Source organism: Taudactylus pleione, unplaced genomic scaffold (assembly GCF_031769625.1).
Source record: "Taudactylus pleione unplaced genomic scaffold, aTauple2 ptg000360l, whole genome shotgun sequence".
Classification (NCBI taxonomy): domain Eukaryota; kingdom Metazoa; phylum Chordata; class Amphibia; order Anura; family Myobatrachidae; genus Taudactylus; species Taudactylus pleione.
In genome coordinates, this window is record NW_028284761.1 from 7,251,831 (window position 1) to 7,273,330 (window position 21,500).

The 21,500-nt window shown below is 45.6% G+C and overlaps 1 protein-coding gene across 1 annotated transcript in view; it reads left to right on the forward strand.

Moving 5' to 3' along the window:
- LOC148508558 (nudC domain-containing protein 1-like) overlaps positions 1-20,983 on the forward strand; it is a gene marked incomplete at its 3' end in the record, with an annotated part of 41,899 nt that extends 20,916 nt beyond the window's left edge. Inside the window, exons 2-4 of the mRNA XM_088444366.1 lie at positions 7,052-7,206; positions 17,859-18,044; positions 20,800-20,983. Of these exons, the coding sequence (XP_088300492.1) occupies positions 7,052-7,206; positions 17,859-18,044; positions 20,800-20,983 (525 nt within the window). The remainder of the gene's footprint in view (positions 1-7,051; positions 7,207-17,858; positions 18,045-20,799) is intronic.
- Between the last annotated feature and the right edge of the window lie 517 nt (positions 20,984-21,500).

The window sequence follows — 21,500 nt, forward strand, 5'->3', positions numbered from 1 at the left end:
AATTTTCTTGTGTGTGGGCGGAGGGGCGTCTGATATATAGAGTTTCACGTTGCGCTCCTACTCTCTAAAGCTACTGTGAAAAAGTAGATTAGGGTTTAACAGGACTTTTCTTCCTCCTCGCAATTATTAATGAAAAAATAAAATGTAAACCTATTTTGGTGCTCCCCTAATTGTATAAAAGCTAGTATGAGAAATAGGATGTGTGTATGTATGTGTATATATATATATATATATATATATATCTCTAAAAATAATATAAATTTTTTTTTTTTTTACATTTGTCAGAAATGGTTAAAATATTTACAAGGACCTAAAATTAATTAAGACCTTGTGAGAAGATATATCAAAAGAATTCTATATTCGAAACCAACGGAATGAATAAAGACATTATAAAAGTACATTGTAAAATACATAAATAATAATATGAATAATAATAATCAATTTAAACCTTTGTAAAAATATGGTACATTCATCAGTGATCAGTGGTATTGTCCATAGCAGCTGTGACAGGTATAAAGTTCTCCTTTTAAAACCAGTGTTTGTTTCTGTGAGGTTGTATCTCCTGTATTTTAATTATCCGGGGATTGTAACATACTATCCAGTTCCTAGTAGTAATGTATCACTATCTTGGCAGTTGTAGGAAAGTGTTTTAATGCGATCTTACCGGTAAGTTGACGGCTGTACTGGTCCTTTTGTGGTAACTGTGCGGGCAGGTAGCTGGAAAGCTCTCCCAGGCCTCGTCGCTGATGAGCTCTTCTCAGCGACGGTGTCCTCGTCTTCCTCGCACCGTCCGTATATATTACACAATGAACAGAGATTCGGGGTTCCTCATCTGTGTCCTGTGGTCATCTGGGTGGGTTGGTGTCTGGGGGTGTGACCAACGCGTTTCGCACGTTAGTGATGTACTTGCTTCGTCAGGGACTCTGTGATCAGTCTTTGTTTCATGGGTACTTATAGAGGAGCTGCAGGTGTTCTTTGCTGATTGAGGTGCTTGATTAGGCTGTCAATCATTGTTACTTCTCAGAATGTGTGGGGTTTTTAACTTGGGTTATCAGTAATCCATAATTAGTAGGGTTGCTGTTACATTTATTTGGGAGTTCATATGTAAAAATAGAGGTCTATGTATTCTAAAGTTGGCCACACATCTAAAGATTATCTGTCCAACCAGCCAACTAGTTGATTGGTTGGAATGAAAATCTGGTAACGTATGAAAGCAAATAACGATCAGCAATTTGCTCCCAAATGCCGGAAAGTGGACAAAAACTGCCGTTGCGGAATCGGGGCTCGGTGGGGCACACTCAACAGTTCCTCAGCCGCCACATACCTCTCCACCAGTTCAACCACTTGATCTGCTGTTTTAGGGTCTGCATGGCTCACCCACTTGCGCAGAGTTGCAGGTAGAGATCGTAGATATCGATCCATAACGACCGTTTCCACGATCTGTGGTCCCGTTAGAGTCTCTGGCTGCAGCCATTTTGTGGTAAGATGGACGAGGTCATGCGTTTGCGAGCGTGGAGGCTTTTCTGTTTGGAACTCCCAGCGGTGGACTCGTTGGGCGCGAACAAATACTGTAACTCCCAATCGAGTTAAGATTTCCTGTTTCAATTTAACATAGTCTTTCGCATCAGCCAGGCCCAAGTCATGGTATGCTTTCTGTGGTTCTCCAGACAGGAAGGGTGCCACAAGACTTGCTCACTGCTCTTTAGGCCAATTCTCTCTTTCTGCAATTCTTTCAAAGGCGTAAGATGCGCTTCCACATGATCATTCTGGGTCATCTTTTGCAGAAAGTGACTGGTCTGTATGGTGTGAGTGTGAGTTGGCAGAGCAGGGGAAGCATCTCCAGAGCGGACTACTAGCTGTTGTACCAGCTCTCTGAAGGCCTGGTGGGTTTCCTCTATGGCGACTTGTTGTTGCCTCTGGGCTGTCTCCAAGGCCAATAATTGCACATTGGTGGCTTCTTGCTGAGCTGCCATAGCTTGGATATCAGGGTTGCATAAAAATCATATTTAAAAAAAAAAAAAATCAAAAACTGATTTATTTGATTTAATTCAGATTTTTGTATTGAAATAGGAGTTTTTATTAAATATATATATATATATATATATATATGTGTGTGTATATATGTATATATAATATAGTGTGTGTGTATATAATGTGTGTATATTTAGTATGATGTTTGGTCTTTTTGAGGGATTGTTGTATATATTTCGTATAGATAATGTATGCATAGAGTGTTTCCTAGGGTATAATGACGATACTGGGATTGTAGGCAATTAACATTTATTGACCCCCTGGAGACTATCCAATGAAAAGACCACTCATGCTATTTAGACATAAGAAACAGAGGGACACTAGCTTGAAAAAGTCTACAGAGTAGACGAAACGCGTCGCTGTCCCTGTCTGACCACCGTGGACCTATTGGACTTGCCCGGCTACTAATCTAATTTGCCCACCTAGACGAGAAAACCCTTTTTCTGCACCAACCCTCCAGCCGCTGATGCCGTCACCGTGCTGTATCGAGCAGAGGACACCAGTGCTGCTGGTGCTGTATATTGGTCAGCCCTGGTGTTGATAGGCACCCGACGAAGAGTGTGACTTTATCTACATAGGTACAGGGAGTCGTGCGTACGCCGCAATTAAGTATTGCCTAGTGCGACTGACGATATAGCCGCTGTGGAGAGGGCATTAATCCCCCGGACACATCTCCTTGATACTGAATTCAGCTGGCTGGAGCAACGTGAGTAAATGCTGGGGGACTCCCCTGACCTCATGGCTAAGTGCAGTTTGAACTACTGTAATTACAGACGGCCTGGCTTTAACAACGGTTCACGGCTAAGCACGGGAATACTGCGCACAATAAATATCATATGTCCAGCGGATATACTGCTATTGAGGTCGCTTCTCTCTATATGACAGACGTTATATCATAGGTGCTGTGGCAATTAATATCCAGGATCCTATACCTGTGTTACAACTAAATCGGATATAAGCTCACATGACATTTATAGTTCAATACTTACAATATTAAACGATCCCATGAATCTATATAATATATGATGTGGTTTATATTTTAGCAACTGAGATAAATCCAATTGATTTTAGACATCCATACTGTATGTATATATACATGTTTATTATTTTGTCTTCTATTTGAGATGTACTATTCATGTGTTTTTATTACATAGCATAACATTTAGGGGCATATTCAGTTAGGTGCGAAAAGTCCCGTACTTTTCGCATGCCGGACTTTTTCGCCAACATCACTGGTTTTCCATGCGGAAAAGTATCGCGCTTGTTCCCGCTTATCCCCGTATTCAATTAGAAATTGGCAAAAATGGAACCTGGCGAATTTGGACCTGGCGAAAAGTGCTGTCAGATTTGTCGAAATCAGCCTGACACCCCCCAAAACATGCACTGACATTGGGGATCACTATAGATACCCCCGAATAGGCCTGCTGAAGGTATTTGGGATACTTTAATGATCTCAATAGGTGCTAATTAGCGTCATTGCATAAGTGGTGAAGAATCGCATTTAGCAGGTTTTGGTTATTGCAGACAATAAGTCGTCCCAGCAAATTTGGGGTACATGAAAATGGGTGCTAGCATATTTTAAAGTTGCTAAAGTGAAGTTTTAAAAAACTTTAAAAATCCACCTGTCGCAAGCACCTGCAATCTTAAAAATACCTGGGGCATAGTTGGGGACCCCCCTGGAGTCTCTTTCGCTACTTTTTAAGTTTGTTCCCTAACTTTGTACTTTTTCACCCCCTTTTTCAATTTCCTTTTTTGGGGTGGTATTTTTTTTTTTTTTTACACAGTTCACTTTTGGGGGCCTGTCCCAAGGGTGCAGGGTGGTTCCCGCAAGTTTGCACCCCAAAACCCCAATTCGGCACTTTTTTTTTCAACAGCTTTCATAGGCAAATCTTTTTCGCCTGTTCCAATGCATTGACTTTCCGCATCAGCAAAACGCCTTTGGATTGGAATACGGGGATAAGTTTTTGCCGGGCGAAATGACGTCACCGGCGATACTTTTCTGCAGAAAAGGCCTTTTCGCACCTAATTGAATATGCCCCTTAGTGTATACAGCGCTGCATTGTGTTATTAATGTCTCCATTTAGTTGGATACATTTCTGACGTTTGTTGCAGTCTGATGATGCGACTTGGATGCATTTTCGTTGATAAAAGATGCTGGACGATGATAGAGTAGCACCGGGACCTTTCGGCTCACTCACGTCAGGTATGTCGCACTGCGTGGCATATTGAGGCTAGATGTATGAGGACACATCTGTATACATAATATCCTACCCCTGGGATGTCTAGCAGACTCCTGAACTTTGTGGGGTTCGGGTATAGCAGGCCTACCCAGTGAAGTGAGCGAGGTCGGTGCTAGATGACACTGCACTGTTCACTGCGAAACGCGTCACAAGTTGTTTTGTCCTCTCCACTGCACTTGTGTGTGGTAATACCCTTCAAACGCATTGCCACACACTTACACTAATATTTTTATTATAATACATAAAATATTAATGTTAAAGTTTTTTAGATTTGTTTCCATTATTCATTCTATCTTTTTGATATATTGTTCATCACTGCTACAATCTGTATGGTACAGTAACCCGCAGGCCGCCTGCTGCCATTACAATGGTGCTAATCCCTACAAGGCACACAGCTGTGTTTATTCAGTGGAATGCGTGTTATTATGTTACAGTAAAGTGTTAATCAGTTGAAGATGCTGTGAAGTGTGTAACGATGTATTCAAGTGCATGAATGGATAATTAGGCGTTCCCCTTCACGTATCCGTGTGAAGATGTTTATTGGTTTGCAGGACAGGCGTCCAAAGCAGTCACACTAAGGTGCGTTTATGCTTCTCATCAGTAAGGAAGGAATCATCTTGTACAAAGGAACATATTACTTTTCTAGTATATCTGTAGTATTGTGTTTTTCATAATCACTGTAATTACATAATATACTCCAACTGCTCCGGTATGGAAAGACCACTTGTGACGACATGAAAGCTATTTGATATTGTTTGCGTTCTGCCCATGTACAGTATGGCATAGCAGATAAGTCACTTCTACTCTCGCACACTTTTTTCCTTCGACAGACCATCTCACCCTTTTTGGTGCTCATCCATGCAGGGTAGTGTTTTCTGGTGACGCACTACAGAGACAGCTCCCCAAATACAGTGGGCCCTGAGGTGGGCGCAGACCAGCTTGTGGCTGCATCTGTTAGTGGTCGCCTTCTGCCACTACATAGTATTCCTAGTGTACATCCGTGTATATGCAGAGACTGAGATGCCCGCATTCAGCACCCATGCACCATTCATATCCTTATCAAGGAGCACTTGCACCACCCCCTATCTATCATCATCGTCATCAGGGAGCACTTGCACCATCCCCTATCCAGCATTATCATCAGGGAGCACTTGCACCATCCCCTATCCATCATTATCATCAGGGAGCACTTGCACCATCCCCTATCCATCATTATCATCAGGGAGCACTTGCACCGTCCCCTATCCATCATTATTGTCAAGGAGCACTTGCACCATCCCCTATCCATCATTATCATCAGGGAGCACTTGCACCATCCCCTATCCATCATCATCAGGGAGCACTGGCACTATCCCCTATCCATCATTATCATCAGGGAGCACTTGCACCATCCCCTATCCATCATTATTATCAGGGAGCACTTGCACCATCTCCTATCCATCATCATCATCATCAGGGAGCACTTGCACCATCCCCTATCCATCATCATCATCATCATCATCATCAGGGAGCACTTGCACCATCCCCTATCCTTCATTATTATCAGGGAGCACTTGCACCATCCCCTATCCATCATTATTATCATCAGGGAGCACTTGCACCATCTCCTATCCATTATTATCATCAGGGAGCACATGCACCATCCCCTATCCATCATTATCATCAGGGAGCACTTGCACCATCCCCTATCCATTATTATCATCAGGCAGCACTTGCACCATCCCCTATCCATTATCATCAGGCAGCACTTGCACCATCTCCTATCCAGCATTATCATCAGGGAGCACTTGCACCATCCCCTATCCATTATTATCATCAGGCAGCACTTGCACCATCCCCTATCCATCATTATCATCAGGCAGCACTTGCACCATTCCCTATCCATTATCATCAGGGAGCACTTGCACCATCTCCTATCCATTATTATCATCAGGCAGCACTTGCACCATCCCCTATCCATCATTATCATCAGGCAGCACTTGCACCATTGCCTATCCATTATCATCAGGGAGCACTTGCACCATCTCCTATCCATTATTATCATCAGGGAGCACTTGCACCATCCCCTATCCATCATTATTATCATAGGCAGCACTTGCACCATCTCCTATCCATTATTATCATCAGGGAGCACTTGCACCATCCCCTATCCATCATTATTATCATCAGGGAGCACTTGCACCATCTCCTATCCATTATTATCATCAGGGAGCACATGCACCATCCCCTATCCATCATTTCTGTGTAAAATTGTATGTTCTATATAAACAGCAATAAATAATAAAATGTCCCTGTATTATAGCGTCAGATGTTACTGTGCGTATCCTGTACCATCATACTTTTGTCATAGAAATCATCTGGGGAAATGCCTAATAAATTCTGCTGTATCTCCTTTAAATATTAGAAAATGTAAAATGTAATCAGCAGTGTTACTATGAGACCTACGGGGCTGGAGTTCCGGCTGTTATAATGAAGCGATTGTTTTTGCTGTTCTGTTGAGCAATGTGAAGTCCTTGGCGAAAAATCAATTTAAACTAAAAACTGGACGTAATAAAGGTTAATGAGATCCTCTTATTAAAATTAATCTACAAATGCGCACATAGTGATGAGAAGAGCCAGCCGGGCTTGGTACGCGGTCTGAGCCGGTGTACCTGTAATGGACTGAACAGCGGGGAAACTCCATTTATAAAGATAATTTGTAAAAGTCTCGAGCAAGGTGAACACTCGCTGAACGTATGTGTAAAAGTGATTATTCCCCCCCGCCCATCCCTCTCTTTCAGCTGTTGCAGAAGTGAAGCTCAGGGATGACCAGTACACGCTGGACCACATGCGTGCCTATGGCATGTATAATTATCTGCACAGTAACCCGTGGTGCTCTGACAAGATGCTCTACGTGGACCAGCTGGGGAGAGTAATGAACATAACCGTGACGCTGGTAGGTATATTTTATGTCTCTTACACCATTCTTGCTAAGTCAGAAATGTTTATTTGTACTAACTTTTCTGTGGTTTACGCAGCCGTCCGCTTACCCGACCCCCGATAATTCGTCTTGCGTAATGATCATACATGGTAGAGACCCCCACTCGCTTGTGTAATGATCATACATGGGAGAGACACCCACTCGCTTGATCCCAAGCTGTTTAATGCAGCCAGGGTCCTGCACTTATTATTAGCGGGGGATCGTATAATGGTAGGAGAGTCGGTAGAAAGGAGGTAATTGTGCCCGTGACCTCAGTGCTACGCACCAGTTATGCTAACCACTACGCAAACCGTGCTGATCCATATTCTTTATATCTATAAGAAAGTACATTGATGTAAAAGTATAAGGGTTGTAACATTTTATTCCAGTTTCTGGGTTCCGGGAAGTCGGCGCACTTCCTCTTCACGCTCACGTTTCCGTCGTGAAACCTCTCTACGTTTTGTGTTCCGTGTTCTAAGTACCACGTGGCTATTTAGCAGTGTAGAGAAGGCAGCTGGTGCTTCCATTGTAATCCATGAATGTAAGAGGTAATGTTATCCTATATGGGAAACTTTTCAAATCTGCGTTAAATAAACTCCTGACTATAGAAAGTGGGCTGTGCGCCGACTCCAGCGATTTTAACACTCGCTGTGGGCTCTCTGCGCTGTGTCGACCGCTGCACCTGATTCAAGAGATACGGTTCCTTTCTACAGTGATGTTTTCCTATCTTACCGGCTAATTCGTGGCTTTTGGAATCTCATAGCAACTAATGCACTCCTATAATTGCACCATTTCCACTGGAAATTAAAACCGGACCCTTCAGTCCTCCATCCTGCTCAGAATAAATAAACGACTGAAGATGCAGAGTAACGATCGTTAAGAGGACAGGCAAGCGGCCGGCGATCGTACGAGCAAATGAATGCGTACATGAGCCGAGGCCATTAAACTAGGGACAAAGACAAATGGTGGAAGCATAAGTCGCAATGCGCAGAGGACGGGCGTCTGTACGACGTGGGCACGGAATAAAGAACCAAACTGGAAATGTTTTCAAAACTGACGTAGAATTGGCGTGATAGGGGGGGAAGGGAAGACGAGCGGATAACAAGTGTGAATTGGCGTAGACAAATTGTGTGTGTGTGTGTGTGTACAGTTTATATGAACCAATGAACAGCAGAGCGCCTACTAGATCGCTCACAGGTGCAGATGGGTGATTTAATTCACCATGTAAGTACTGCAAAATTAACCAAAAGGATAATAAGTCTTTTACGCTATCGCATTTATTACGTCTAAGGTCTCATGACCTGTGGAAATGGATATATGAAAAAAAAAGAACAAAAAAATAAAACATAGGTCCTGATCAGAGGCGCGCGCTCTGAATCAGGGCGAGCCATTTTTATTTTTAACTCCGGCCCCCAGGCCGCTCGCTAAGCTGTGGGTGAACACCCACAGCTTTAGCAGGCGGCCTGGCGGTGGTCACGATTATCGCGACCATCGGGCTTGCGACGAGACCCTTGTGGTAGGGTCTCGTCCATCGCAAGCTCCAGTGAACTTCCTGCTCTAATAGAGCAGGAAGTTCACTACTGACATCACGTCTGATGTCAGTAGGGCCACCCACTAAACGGCAGGCGTTCCTTCGGGAACTCCTCCGTTTGTGCAGCCACCCTCCTGACCCGCCTACAAAACGGGGCGAGCTGTCGATCAACATCGACAGCCGCCCCATCTTCTAGCCAGCCCCGGAGCGAGTGATTTCTCACTCTTTCCGGGGCTCGCGCATGTCGCGTGTGCACTCTGTCCGGCCATCAACCCGCTTGCGAGCGCTATGCACTCGCGAGCGGGTCTGAATCAGGCCCATAGTGTGTACCATTTTTTTTTTAGACCATAAATGTTGCATAGATAGTGCTGTGATCACATAGTAAGGAATTAAATTGCCACATGGGAATCCAGCACAGACACTCATTTGTGATTTAAAAACACAGTATTTAATAAAAGATCAAAAACACTGAGCATGGACAAGGTATATTTACTAAAGTGAGGGTTTATAGAAGGGGAGATGTTGTCCATAGCAACTAACAAGATTTTAGCAGTTATCTTCTAGAAGGTGCTAGATAAATGATAGGTAGACTCTGGTTGCTATGGGCAACACATCCACTTCTATAAACCCACACTTTAGTAAATATACCCCTAAGCACCCAGGCAAGTTCCATTGGACAAGGAAGGTTCTGTATAAAATTAGATGTTCTGTATAAACAGCAATAAATAACAAAAATGTCCCTGTATTATAGCGTCAGACGTTACTGTGCGTATCCTGTACCTTCATACTTTTGTCAGTACAAAATATAAACTCAATAAAGCTCATCTGTCCATTGGGGGAATCGGGAAATCAGGGATGTGCAGTCAAGTCAGTTCCAGGATTTTGTACATACCCTATTATCCTTTTGGGTCATTTTGCACTACTTATGTACACGGTAAATTTGGTCGCCTATTGTACCTGTTTGCACGCTAGTAGGCGCTTCTGTTCTTCATTGCTTCATAAATTGGAAAACTGTATCCCACAGTATATTGAGCCAGAGGAGCCTCTCACTAATTGAGGAGTACATATATTAATCATTTGTTTAATTAGCAGACTTGTTACACTAATCACGGTTGTCACATGTGAATCATGTGTGCGCTTTTCTACATAGTTTGCATATCTGTGTATATATAATATCTGTATATATGATATATAATTTATGTATGTCTACTAATCTCTCTCTCTCTCTCCATATATATTATACACTGTAAATAAAAAAAGAAGTTTGTTGGTGATTATCTTCCACAGCTCTGAAGGTGCCAAATCTTGTATACTGTAGATATTTATAGGGGTATTCAATATGGGTGCGATAACATCGTTTTTTGCGTTAATATCGCACTTTTTAACGTGTTTGCGTTAATATCACTGGTTTTAGTTTTACACCGTATTCAATTTCAAAGACTTATCGCAGTTTTGAAAAGTCTTTGATAAAAAACGGTGATAACTTTTCACCATTGAATAGGTGTCGAAAAAAAAGTGCAGAATTGGGGTTTAGGGGTGCAGGCTTAAAAAAAATAGCCTGCACCCCTGAGAATGACATGTAAAATAGAACTGTGTCAAAAAAAGTAAAAAAAATATAGGGACACCCCAAAAAATTAATTTAAAAATTGAGGTGCAAAAAAAAAAAAATGGGGAAAAATTGTTAAACAATAGGGAAATAGGTTCAGGGCTATTCTGCAAGTATGCGGCAGGTGTATTCTAGAATAGAATTATAGCGGCAGGTGCACAAATGCAGAATTTTTAAAAACTGACTTTAGGGACATCAAAATATGCTAGTACCCATTTTCATGTACCCCAAATTTGATGGGGCCACTTAAAAAAACGAAAAAAATAACCTAAGTGCTCTTCTGCATCACTTCTTCAATGTCGGGAAAAAAACACCTGCTGCGCCTATTTAAATCCCCGACTTTCAATTAAAGGCTAAAACGGGGGTACCCATAGTGTTCCCCCATGTTTTTACAACTTTAGGGGGGTCTTACAATTATTTTAAGGAAAAATAAGTAACTTTACGCAAATCCAACTTTGGAGTTTCCCGTTTTCGTTAATTTTTATATTGAATACGGGGATAAGCGGGAGCGCGCACCATACCTTAACGCAAAAAAAACCTCCGATATGAAACGTTAACTTTGCCAGGGAAGTTAACCTTTCATATTGAATACCCCTCTTAGTATCAAAAAAGTAAGCTATTAGACGACTATGCTACACAGCAACAAATCTTCTATTTAAAATGTGTTTGTTTGCCTGTCCGTATATGCATTCCTACACAACTGCACCCATTAGGATGAAACCAACTAAAGGTGTGCAGTTGGATCCTGGCCAGATTTTAGGGGGTGAGGGACCGCCCGTTGGTGTATACTGGGCAGAATTTTGACCTGGGAGCCTGTTCTGGTCCTTTCACTGGATGGATTTGGATAGAGGGGTGGCAAATGGTCTGGGATGCCTAATGGAGCGGCTGGGATCCCAGTCAGACCTCACGGCGGAGTGTGCCGGGCAGAACTTTGACCCTGTTCTGAGCCTCCATTGGCTGAACTTGGAGGACTTCCCATAATAAAACTTAACAACTTGAAGATTTAAACTCTGGCAACGCCGGGAACTTCGGATAGTGTGTGGGCCATAGCGCTCCTCATCTTCCAGGGACCATCTCCTGAACAAAAAAAATCAAACACCGTGGTTCGGGGGGGGGGGGGGGGGGGGGTGCTTCCTCCCCATAAGCAGCTCTCAATCGGTCAAATTCTCCTGCTGTTGCAGACCACTCTTGTAGTTGTAGAAGATCATAGTTCTCCAGTGGCCTCTGTTGAGCTCATAACAAGTTTCTTGAACAGTGAGCAAAGAAGAAAGAATCTTAGTCAGAGGACACCCCACCCCATGTGTTCTCATAGGCTGACGGTCTAATCAGGCTCTGCAGCCACCGCTTTGTCTGACTGCTGATCTTCATTGGTGAGATGGTGGTGAGATAATGAGGACTGAGCAGTTTCTCTCCCATCACTAAATCATAGAATCGTGTTTAGCTGCAATATCGCTGTGACTTAGACATGCGCGCTACGCTGACGTTTTCGCAGTTGAGTGGTAATCGGCAATCCTGCGCATGCAGCGAAGTCGCAAAGCACATGCATCAAGGTACGTTACCGTAGTAAGTAAGTAGATGCAAATCGGGTCTGTCCTGCGTCTTCGGTCGCAGTGGATCTGAGAAGATGTGCAAATGCCGGAGGAGCTGTCTTTTGTAAAGGGACGCCCACCGGCGGCTTCTCAGATCCGTCCACTTGTGTCCAAAAGATGTATCATCGGTCGCACCACTGGTTGCTCAGAATGTCTGTCGCAACTGAGACGCCGGGGCAAGAACCAGTGAATACGAAGAAGACGCTGGCTGCGTCTCGCCCCCAAAACGTTTGTGACACGCCTGTGTTTTAGTCGCCACTCACTGTTACCTCCCCCAAATGGTCGCTTGCTGGCGTTCAAGCAGTCTAAATCCACATTACGACCTCCATCGCAACACTAATCGAGGCACATGCGCAGGGAGGTTCATGCATAGTAGACCAGGGCTTGACAATTTTTTCTAAAATTTGTGAGCCTGGATGAAAGTGTAGGAGCCAGACCACCGCCCCCCCAAAAAATTACAGGAGTGCGTGAGGAGCACAGTTCTGTGTGTTATGCAACTTCTACACACTATACTTGTCCACGAAATGGTCACAGATGAATGGATACAGTAAGATTGAGGCTCCCTCACTGCTCTGAACAGCTCCCCTGCTCCATCTCCTACCTTCCAGTAATAACGGACCACATTTCACATAAAATAATGGTGCCAGAAAGTAGAACAAGACCCTCTCCCCTCGTGGTCACGCCACTATCCCTCTGAAGCCGCTCTGCAATCCCTGGCCACGCATAGACCCTACCACGGAGAGCTCTATGCAGCTGGAGATGGAAGACAGTAGACAGCTGGGACATACAGGAGGATCAGCGTAGATTGGGACAGACAGCAGGGATCAGCGCAGGCCGGGACGGACAGAGGCACAGCAGTCACCACAGGCGACACTCAGCACATGCACTCCTGTGCATGATATGAACACCGCAATACTATAGGCACGAATCTCTGCCGGAGCTGATGAGGATCTGCCTCCACCCTCACTACAAAATCTAGTAGCCAGGCAGCAAAATCTGGTAGCCATGGCGACCTGGTCCCCGACCTGGACCACTTCTGAATGAGGCCCAATGACTGTACAAGGCATTATTGCTGATCATTTGTGCTCGTTACCTTGTGTAGTCAAACACGGGGGTCTATGTACTAAGCCTTGGAAAGGGATAAAGTACCAACCAACCAGCTCCTAATTGTCACTTTATAGGCTGTGTTTGAAAAACGACAGGAGCTGATTGTTTGGTACTCACAAGGAGTGTTGTATGATAAATGATGCTCCAGCCAATCCGCTCCCAACTGTCATTTTTCAAACCGATGACAGTTGGCAGCTGATTGGCTGGAGCATCATTTATCATATGCAACAAGTTTTATCACTCGTTGTGAATAATAAAACTAGTTGACAAATGAGCCCCTTTTTCTCGCCACCCACTTTATCTCTTTCCAAGGCTAAGAACATAGACCCCATAGCCTGTGAAGTGACAGTTAGGAGCTGATTGGTTGTACTCTATCTCCGCCCACTTTATCTCTCGCCAAGGCATAGTACATAAACCCCTAAGACTAGGATTACTTAGGAGCAGAAGAAATTTTCCTATTTATATTCTAAGAAAACTCTTTATCTCCAACGTGTTAGTTATTTATAGTTACTTGTCCTTTTTAATATGAATTTTATATTGAAGTGCGCAGCACAATGACCCGTTCCATATGCGATTCGCTTATCTACAGCTGTGCGCCACACTTTACGTAACGACCCTGTGAGAAAGTCGTATATTTTTCCAGCTGGAGTGTCTGCTGCTCGGCTGTGCGTTTCTATACACGGCGCATTGCGAGGAGAGGCGGACAGCTTGAGCACCGATCCTTTCATTTTCTTGGCTAGATTTCAGCCTGGGTGTCACTTTCAGTGGAGAAAATACAGAACGCAAAGGCTACGTAGGTGATCTCTAACGTTTCAGGATAGATCTAAAAAAGAAGTTTTGTGTAAATTAAGTTATGGTTCTGGTCCATTGATTTCCTCATGTAGGCCGTAGTGTCTTACACTGGTTTACACAGACATTTTCAGGCAAAGCTTTTCATTTGGTGTTGGGTGATTATATGGTAAAAAAAAAAATAATAGAAAAATCTTGGGGAAGGGGTGGGAGGTCTGGAGAGAGAGAGAGAGCGTACAATTCGCCACGACAACCCAATTACAGGGGTTGAATGCAATTTAGTGCAGCCGGGCACATTTTTTTTTTTTTTTTTTTTGCTATTTAATTAGCTGCTGTGTTAACTCTGCATAGGATTTAAAGCCAATTTTTTTTCCAGCTAAAAAAGCCAATCCCGCCCCATTTATGTAATAACAGGATTCGGGATTGAAAAAAAAATCTCATTCCTGGGATTGAATCGCCCCTATTGGCACCCACAGTCCAAAAAAATTAAAACTCACCCATTGCCCACACAGAAAGAAATAAAAAATAAAACCCCTTCATGATTCCACTGCTGTCGAACTCCCAGCCTCCCCAATCTCTAATAATGTCTCATATGGGGAATGCAAGGCAGCACATTGCAATACCCTGCCGCCACAACGCTGCCCGGTCAGCAGCCATCCCCAAAGGGCTATTTTACACCTGCCGGTTTTCGGCTTTTTTTTGCCAGGTGTGAAATTTAGTGGTAGATGGAAGCGGGTGGGTCCTTTTACACTGCACGGCACGATCGCCGTGTTACAGCCGGGATTATCCACTGAGAAGGACGGCTGCTGTCCCTGCAAGCCAGTGGAGTATGTGAAACAATGTTTCCTTACACACACACATCGGTCGGCTTGTACTGCAGCTGCTGGTTCGCATTCCCAGTAGATAAATTAAAAAAATAAAAACATTAAAAAGTGCCTGAAAAAAAACGGCCAGCTTTTGCCTGGTTTTTTGCCGGCCGGGCAAAAAAACAGGCAAAACCAGTCCGCGCTATGCCTTGTTAACTGGGGTGCATTGCCTCATGGGGTCTGCACCACGCCCAAACCCTACAATCAGTCCGAAACAACTGGAACAACGACTCATCAGACCACGTCACATGTTGCCAGACCTCCCTCCAGGTTCCAATTAGAGGCTCATTATGCCTCTGATGAGTCGTGGTTCCAGTTGTTTCGGACTGATTGTAGGGTTTGGGCGTGGTGCAGACCCCATGAGGCAATGCACCCCAGTTAACAAGGCATAGTGTGGACTGGTGGTAGTTCCATAATGGTGTGAGGTATGTTCACATGGGATCTGTTTTGTTCGCTGGTCCGCCTGAACACGTCATTGACTGGTAACTGCTATGTTACATTGCTTGATGACTATTTCCAGCCCTTCATAGCTTCGTATACCTCATAACGATGGAATATGACAGCAGGATGGTGCAACGGCGTGATCGGTCTTAAGTTGTTCAGAATTGATTTGAGAAGAGTTCTGGAGAGTTCCCACCAATGGTGTGGCCACCACGTTCAAGCATTTATGGTATGTAATGGGCAGGTCCATTCGCACTCAAGAACCTTCACCAACGAATGTCAGGGAGCTGTGGGAAGCTATCCAGACGGCATGGGTCAATATCTCTCCCAGGGGTCTTCCGTCCACCTGTGGTAGTGATGCCACATCGAGTTGCTGCACTACGCTGGGCTTGAAGGGCTCTTACTTGTTACTAGGCATCTAGTCCATGAATTTTGGGCACTTCAGTGTCTATATACCTAGTACACTATAAGCAAAATAATGCTGGGTACATACCTATGCAATTATCAGGCCAAACAACGATAATTACATAGGTGTTTTATGCAGGAGCATTAAATGGATTCAGATGCTCCTGCAACGGTCACAGCTGCTTAAGAATTGAGATGCCTGATCCTCTTGAAGAAAGTACACATTGAGCCAGTGGCGTAACTTCAGCCCAGGTGCCCGGAGGCAAGATAAATGTTGGTGCCCCCCACCCACCAAATGAAAATTTACAATCCCCTAGCACCTACGCAGGCCCCAGCTGCCGCCGCCCCCCTATGCAGTTCATTTTATACAATGCCCTCAGTAGAGGTACCCCTATGCAGTGTCTCCAGTAATGGTCCCCCTATGCAGTGCCCCCAGTAGTGGTCCCCCTATGCAGTGCCTCCAGTAGTAAGGCCCCTGTAGTGCCCCCATATGATGCCCCCAGTAGTAAGTGAGCCTGGGGCGAGGAGCTGCACTTCCCGACGCTCTGCTCCATGAGAGAGAGATATTTGGTGCGACGTGACATAATGTTACATTGCACTGTAGGAGGCTGGGAGACCATCAATGAGCTGCGGAGCATGCAGAGGTGGGCCTGGGGGGAGGATCTGCACCTCCCGACGCTCTGCTCCATGAGAGAGAGATGTATGGTGCGACGTGACATAATGTTACATTGCACTGTAGGAGGCTGGGAGACCATCAATGAGCTGCGGAGCATGCAGAGGTGGGCCTGGGGCGAGGAGCTGCACCTCCCAACGCTCTGCTCCATGAGAGAGAGATGTATGGTGCGATGTGACATATTGTTACATTGCACTGTAGGAGGCTGGGAGACCATCAATGAGCTGCGGAGCATGCAGAGGTGGGCCTGGGGCGAGGAGCTGCACCTCCCGACGCTCTGCTCCATGAGAGAGAGATGTATGGTGCGACGTGACATAATGTTACATTGCATTGTAGGAGGCTGGGAGACCATCAATGAGCTGCGGAGCATGCAGAGGTGGGCCTGGGGCGAGGAGCTGCACCTCCCAACGCTCTGCTCCATGAGAGAGAGATGTATGGTGCGACGTGACATAATGTTACATTGCACTGTAGGAGGCTGGGAGACCATCAATGAGCTGCGGAGCATGCAGAGGTGGGCCTGGGGCGAGGAACTGCACCTCCCGATGCTTTGCTCCATGAGAGAGAGAGATGTATGGTGCGACGTGACATAATGTTACATTGCATTGTAGGAGGCTGGGAGACCATCAATGAGCTGCGGAGCATGCAGAGGTGGGCCTGGGGCGAGGAGCTGCACCTCCCGACGCTTTGCTCCATGAGAGAGAGATGTATGGTGCGACGTGACATATTGTTACATTGCACTGTAGGACGCTGGGAGACCATCAATGAGCTGCGGAGCATGCAGAGGTGGGCCTGGGGCGAGGAGCTGCACCTCCCGACGCTCTGCTCCATGAGAGAGAGATGTATGGTGCGACGTGACATAATGTTACATTGCACTGTAGGAGACTGGGAGCCCATCAATGAGCTTCGGAGCATGCAGAGGTGGGCCTGGGGCGAGGAGCTGCACCTCCCAACGCTCTGCTCCATGAGAGAGAGAGATTTGGTGCAACGTGACATAATGTGACATTGCACTGTAGGAGGCTGGGAGACCATCAATGAGCTGCGGAGCATGCAGAGGTGGGCCTGGGGCGAGGAGCTACACCTCCCAACGCTCTGCTCCATGAGAGAGAGATATTTGGTGCAACGTGACATAATGTTACATTGCACTGTAGGAGGCTGGGAGACCATCAATGAGCTGCGGAGCATGCAGTGGTGGGCCTGGGGCGAGGAGCTGCACCTCCCAACGCTCTGCTCCATGAGAGAGAGATGTATGGTGCGACGTGACATAATGTTACATTGCACTGTAGGAGGCTGGGAGACCATCAATGAGCTGCGGAGCATGCAGAGGTACTTTGAATGCCAGGGCCACAAAATTTGTCCTGGTTGGGCCCTGATGATCACTATCTGTCCGTTTGCATGGTCACCTGCCAGTTGGGCTAACGGCACCAAATAGATGTGGCCCAATTGAAAGCAGAACCTGTTCCGTCGGGTATCTCCTGTATTCAGCGCATTCAGTCGTCATGGCTGATGTCTCCCAGTATCCCGTCTCATTAGGTGCCGGCTCTTTTGTTTGTTTGTTATATTTTTATATTTGATTTTTCCATCGTATTTATCAGTGTTGTATTTTTTTTCCCTCTCATTCCAGGACACCACTTTGGGGAAGCCAGTGGAAGTCTTCAGGTTCCCAAGTGACGTGAACGCCTGCGACCGCCGCCTGTGTGCTTCCATGCACTTCACATCGCCCTCCTGGGTTACCCTATCAGATGGAACGGGGACCTTGTATCTCATTCACATCGCAGAGCCGGCAGAATCTGCGTCTGGGAAATGGGCGGTGAGTACTTTTACATTTATATGCCCTGTAACATCCACGTCTAAAAGTATTATTTTGAAGTTTGTTTGACCAGACATCGCTCTAATTCAATAGTGTTTGGTAAAATACCTTATACAGATGGGTTTACATACATTTAGCCTCCTGGCGCGTTAAACAGCCCTTCTAGTCGCGCCATGGTGTGACTCGGTAGCGTCAAGCGTCTTTTTACCTTGAAATGTGTCTTATTCACACAACGATGCACATAGGGCCTGATTCAGAGCCAGACGCTATTTGCGCTCGCTCGTTCAGAAAATAGGGGCCGGCTATTCAAATGAACCGTTCGCTCTTTGCGGTCTGTTCATGCCTCTAGGTCTGAACGAGCGAACCAAACATGCGGTCGTCTTTTGGAAAACTACGCCCCCTGGCCGCTCGCATCCTACGTCATGTCCGCTATTTATTAGATTAATCGAGTACATCGACCAGCGTATGAACTGCTCACTATTCTTGTGGTTGGTTTTTCCTACCACAATCTTGCGAGCAGTTCTGACTATAAAATAACCCAGTGACGTGGTCAATGACGCTGCTGTATTAATTATGTACACCCATAAAACGCCCTTTTGACCTTTAAGCACGCCTGCGTTCTGATCTCCACTCCCCGTTTTCAAGCACCTTCCCCTGTTACCACCCACATATGCCTCCTCATGTCACTCAAAATAGCAGGCATTCGCTATTTAACAAACAAACGCTATTTATCGAACAAACGCACTGACTGGTTCGTGCATGCGTATTACGATCCGTACGCATGCGCAGTTGGGCAAACATCGCTCGGAACGAACGAGCGGCCGCTAACGAGTGGCTCTGAATCAGGCCCATAGTTAGCACAAGCAGCTTCTGCTGATTAAAATGATATGCGGCATGCCTATGTTCCCTGAGCGAGTGCGGGTGCATCTGCATGCGTAATGCTACGTTACCGTGTCAGCGACTGTAATAAAGAAACGTAGCGTTTCGCATGCAGATACACCCGCAGACGCACACAGAATATAGGCATGCTGCACATCATTTTTATCAGCAGAAGCTGCTTGCGCATCACTGCGAATAAGACGCATTTGAAGGTAAAAAGAAGCACGAAAAAAGGCGCTCGGCACTACCGAGTCACACTAATCTCCCGTGTTATGTGTGGCGCGACTTGTAGGGCACGGAGGATAGATGTATGTGGGCACATCCGTAATATCGCACTGCTGCATCAATATTATTTATAATGGTTATCATGTCCGTAGGGGGTTGCACAAAACTTTGATTAGCGTATTAATACTTAATTCAAAACAGTTCTGAAGTATCACTCTTTATTCTGTAATTAGATAATGATTCAGAGTTATTAGCAAATTTAGAAAATAAAAAGGAGCAAAAAATGGGCAATTTGCGCCTGGAACAAACAATGGGTCTGATTCACTACGGTACGCAATATTGTGTACGCACGCAGTTCAACTGCGATAGTACGCTAATCCCTTGCGATTGCAATGCAAACTCAGCACTACATAAGGACGCCCACTGTACCTTACACACATCTGTAATGTTTAGCAGGACTGCGTAAACATCGCTACAATTGAGTTACCATCGCAGCCTCACGCACACTTACACAAGCCCTGACCTTACAGAGAAGTTGCTAACAACCACGCACGCTATGAGTCTTCAGGCTTCGTAGGCCATCACAGTGGATCATTTATGCACGCCCCTGCAACAGTGTTATTGCACTGGCATGCCTCCCACCCCCGTCACCACCCACAAACTGCACTTCCTGTCACAATCACTCTGCGATGGGTCTGCGTAGCCGGTACGATCGCAGTCCCGATCGCAATAGCAGATTCGCGCATGAGCACTGCGATGCAGTACTCAACAGTAGGCCAATTTGCGTGCTTATTAGCAACTGCGTTCCTTGCTGAATCGGGCCCCATGTTGCGATGCAAGGGGTGCAAACGCATTTCATATTTTGCATGCAGGGTGAATACTGGCTGCTTTTGCATTTGGCAAACCAATACTGGGAGCCTTTGTTTTTACACTGAAAATGTAGAATTAAGCTAAGACAGTCCCCTTTCCAACTTTTAAATCTCTCTGCGCATTATATATCTGCCCTACCTACAAGTGCAATACTGTGCTACCACTTTGCAAATTGCTCCTTTTTAGATTTACTCCTTCCTGTGAATCGCGCCTTTCTGTGAGGCATTTACCAGCTCTCGTTTTATTTTCTTTGATGATAATGGCAGAACGGATTCTCCATCAAAGTATAAAGTGGCAAAACATCACCAATGAGATCCTGTATAAAGACGTTGGGCCTGATTGCAAGAAATGTACGCTATGGCGAAGTTTACACAGTTGCGCAATTATTTGTAAACTGTGCACGCGTCAAAGTACTTTACTGTTGACGCACGCTGCAACGATTTTCTCGCAGTGTGATTGACAGGCCGGTGACATTTGTAGGAGATAACAAGGAGTGGCGGACAAAAACGGAAGCTGCCTGCATCTGCGATCCCGTATGCGGGTAACATGGCTTCAGCGTTTCAATTACCACGGCCATTGTGCGGTGCTATCGAATGATCTGCGATTTGATGCTGCAACTTTTTACGCAGATAGATGGATTTTCAAAGCCAGCAGCTGGGTACACCGATGCCATTAGCGTACTTATCTGAAACGGGCCCTATGCTCAGTCTGGTTCTTCTGTGATTCTGTATTTGTTATACTGATATTTATTTAGACTGACTCCTCGCTATTCTTATTGCAGCTCAAGTTTAACCAGGAGCTGGGTGATCCGTTCATTGTGGTGCACAGCGTTCTCTCCGCCGAGGCGCAAGTCATACACGTCCTCCTTCTGTCTGTTGAAAAAGATGATGAGCTGGACGATAAAGAAGGGAGCGGGTTCCATGTCGCCCTGGAGTGGGTATCCATAGCCTGCGACACAAGTCAAGGTAAACCGTTCAAAACATTTGCTCAAGTTCACCGGCCAGCCGTTCTCTCTCTTGTTACATCTGCTCTAAGGCACTTATCCTTCACAGTTATGTGGTGTTATACATCTATATAATAATTCTCTAAGGTCTGTCCCGTCTCTTACATGCATGCGCAGTAGGAGCTGGGGCGCCCCAATGGTTCCCGCTGCTAGGGGGGACGGGACAGACCCTAGCCTAGCGGGAGGACCCTGACGGCCACCGTGAACTTGGGTGAGTAATGGAGGGAGGGGCGTCACGGAGGGAGAGTGGTGGGGCGGGGCGGTGGGAGGGATGTGTCCAACCAACTTAGACTGAGGTGGTGGATACAGACGGCGTGGGTCTAAGAGCATTGGCGGCGGGGCAGAGGAATTGCTTAGTTGGTTAGAGACATCCTCGTCTTTGGGTCATCACAGGCCTCCATTGGTAATCGGTATGAAATACCGATGGACGGGATGTCGGTTGTCAGTACACTGACAACGGCATCCCGATGGTTCAAATC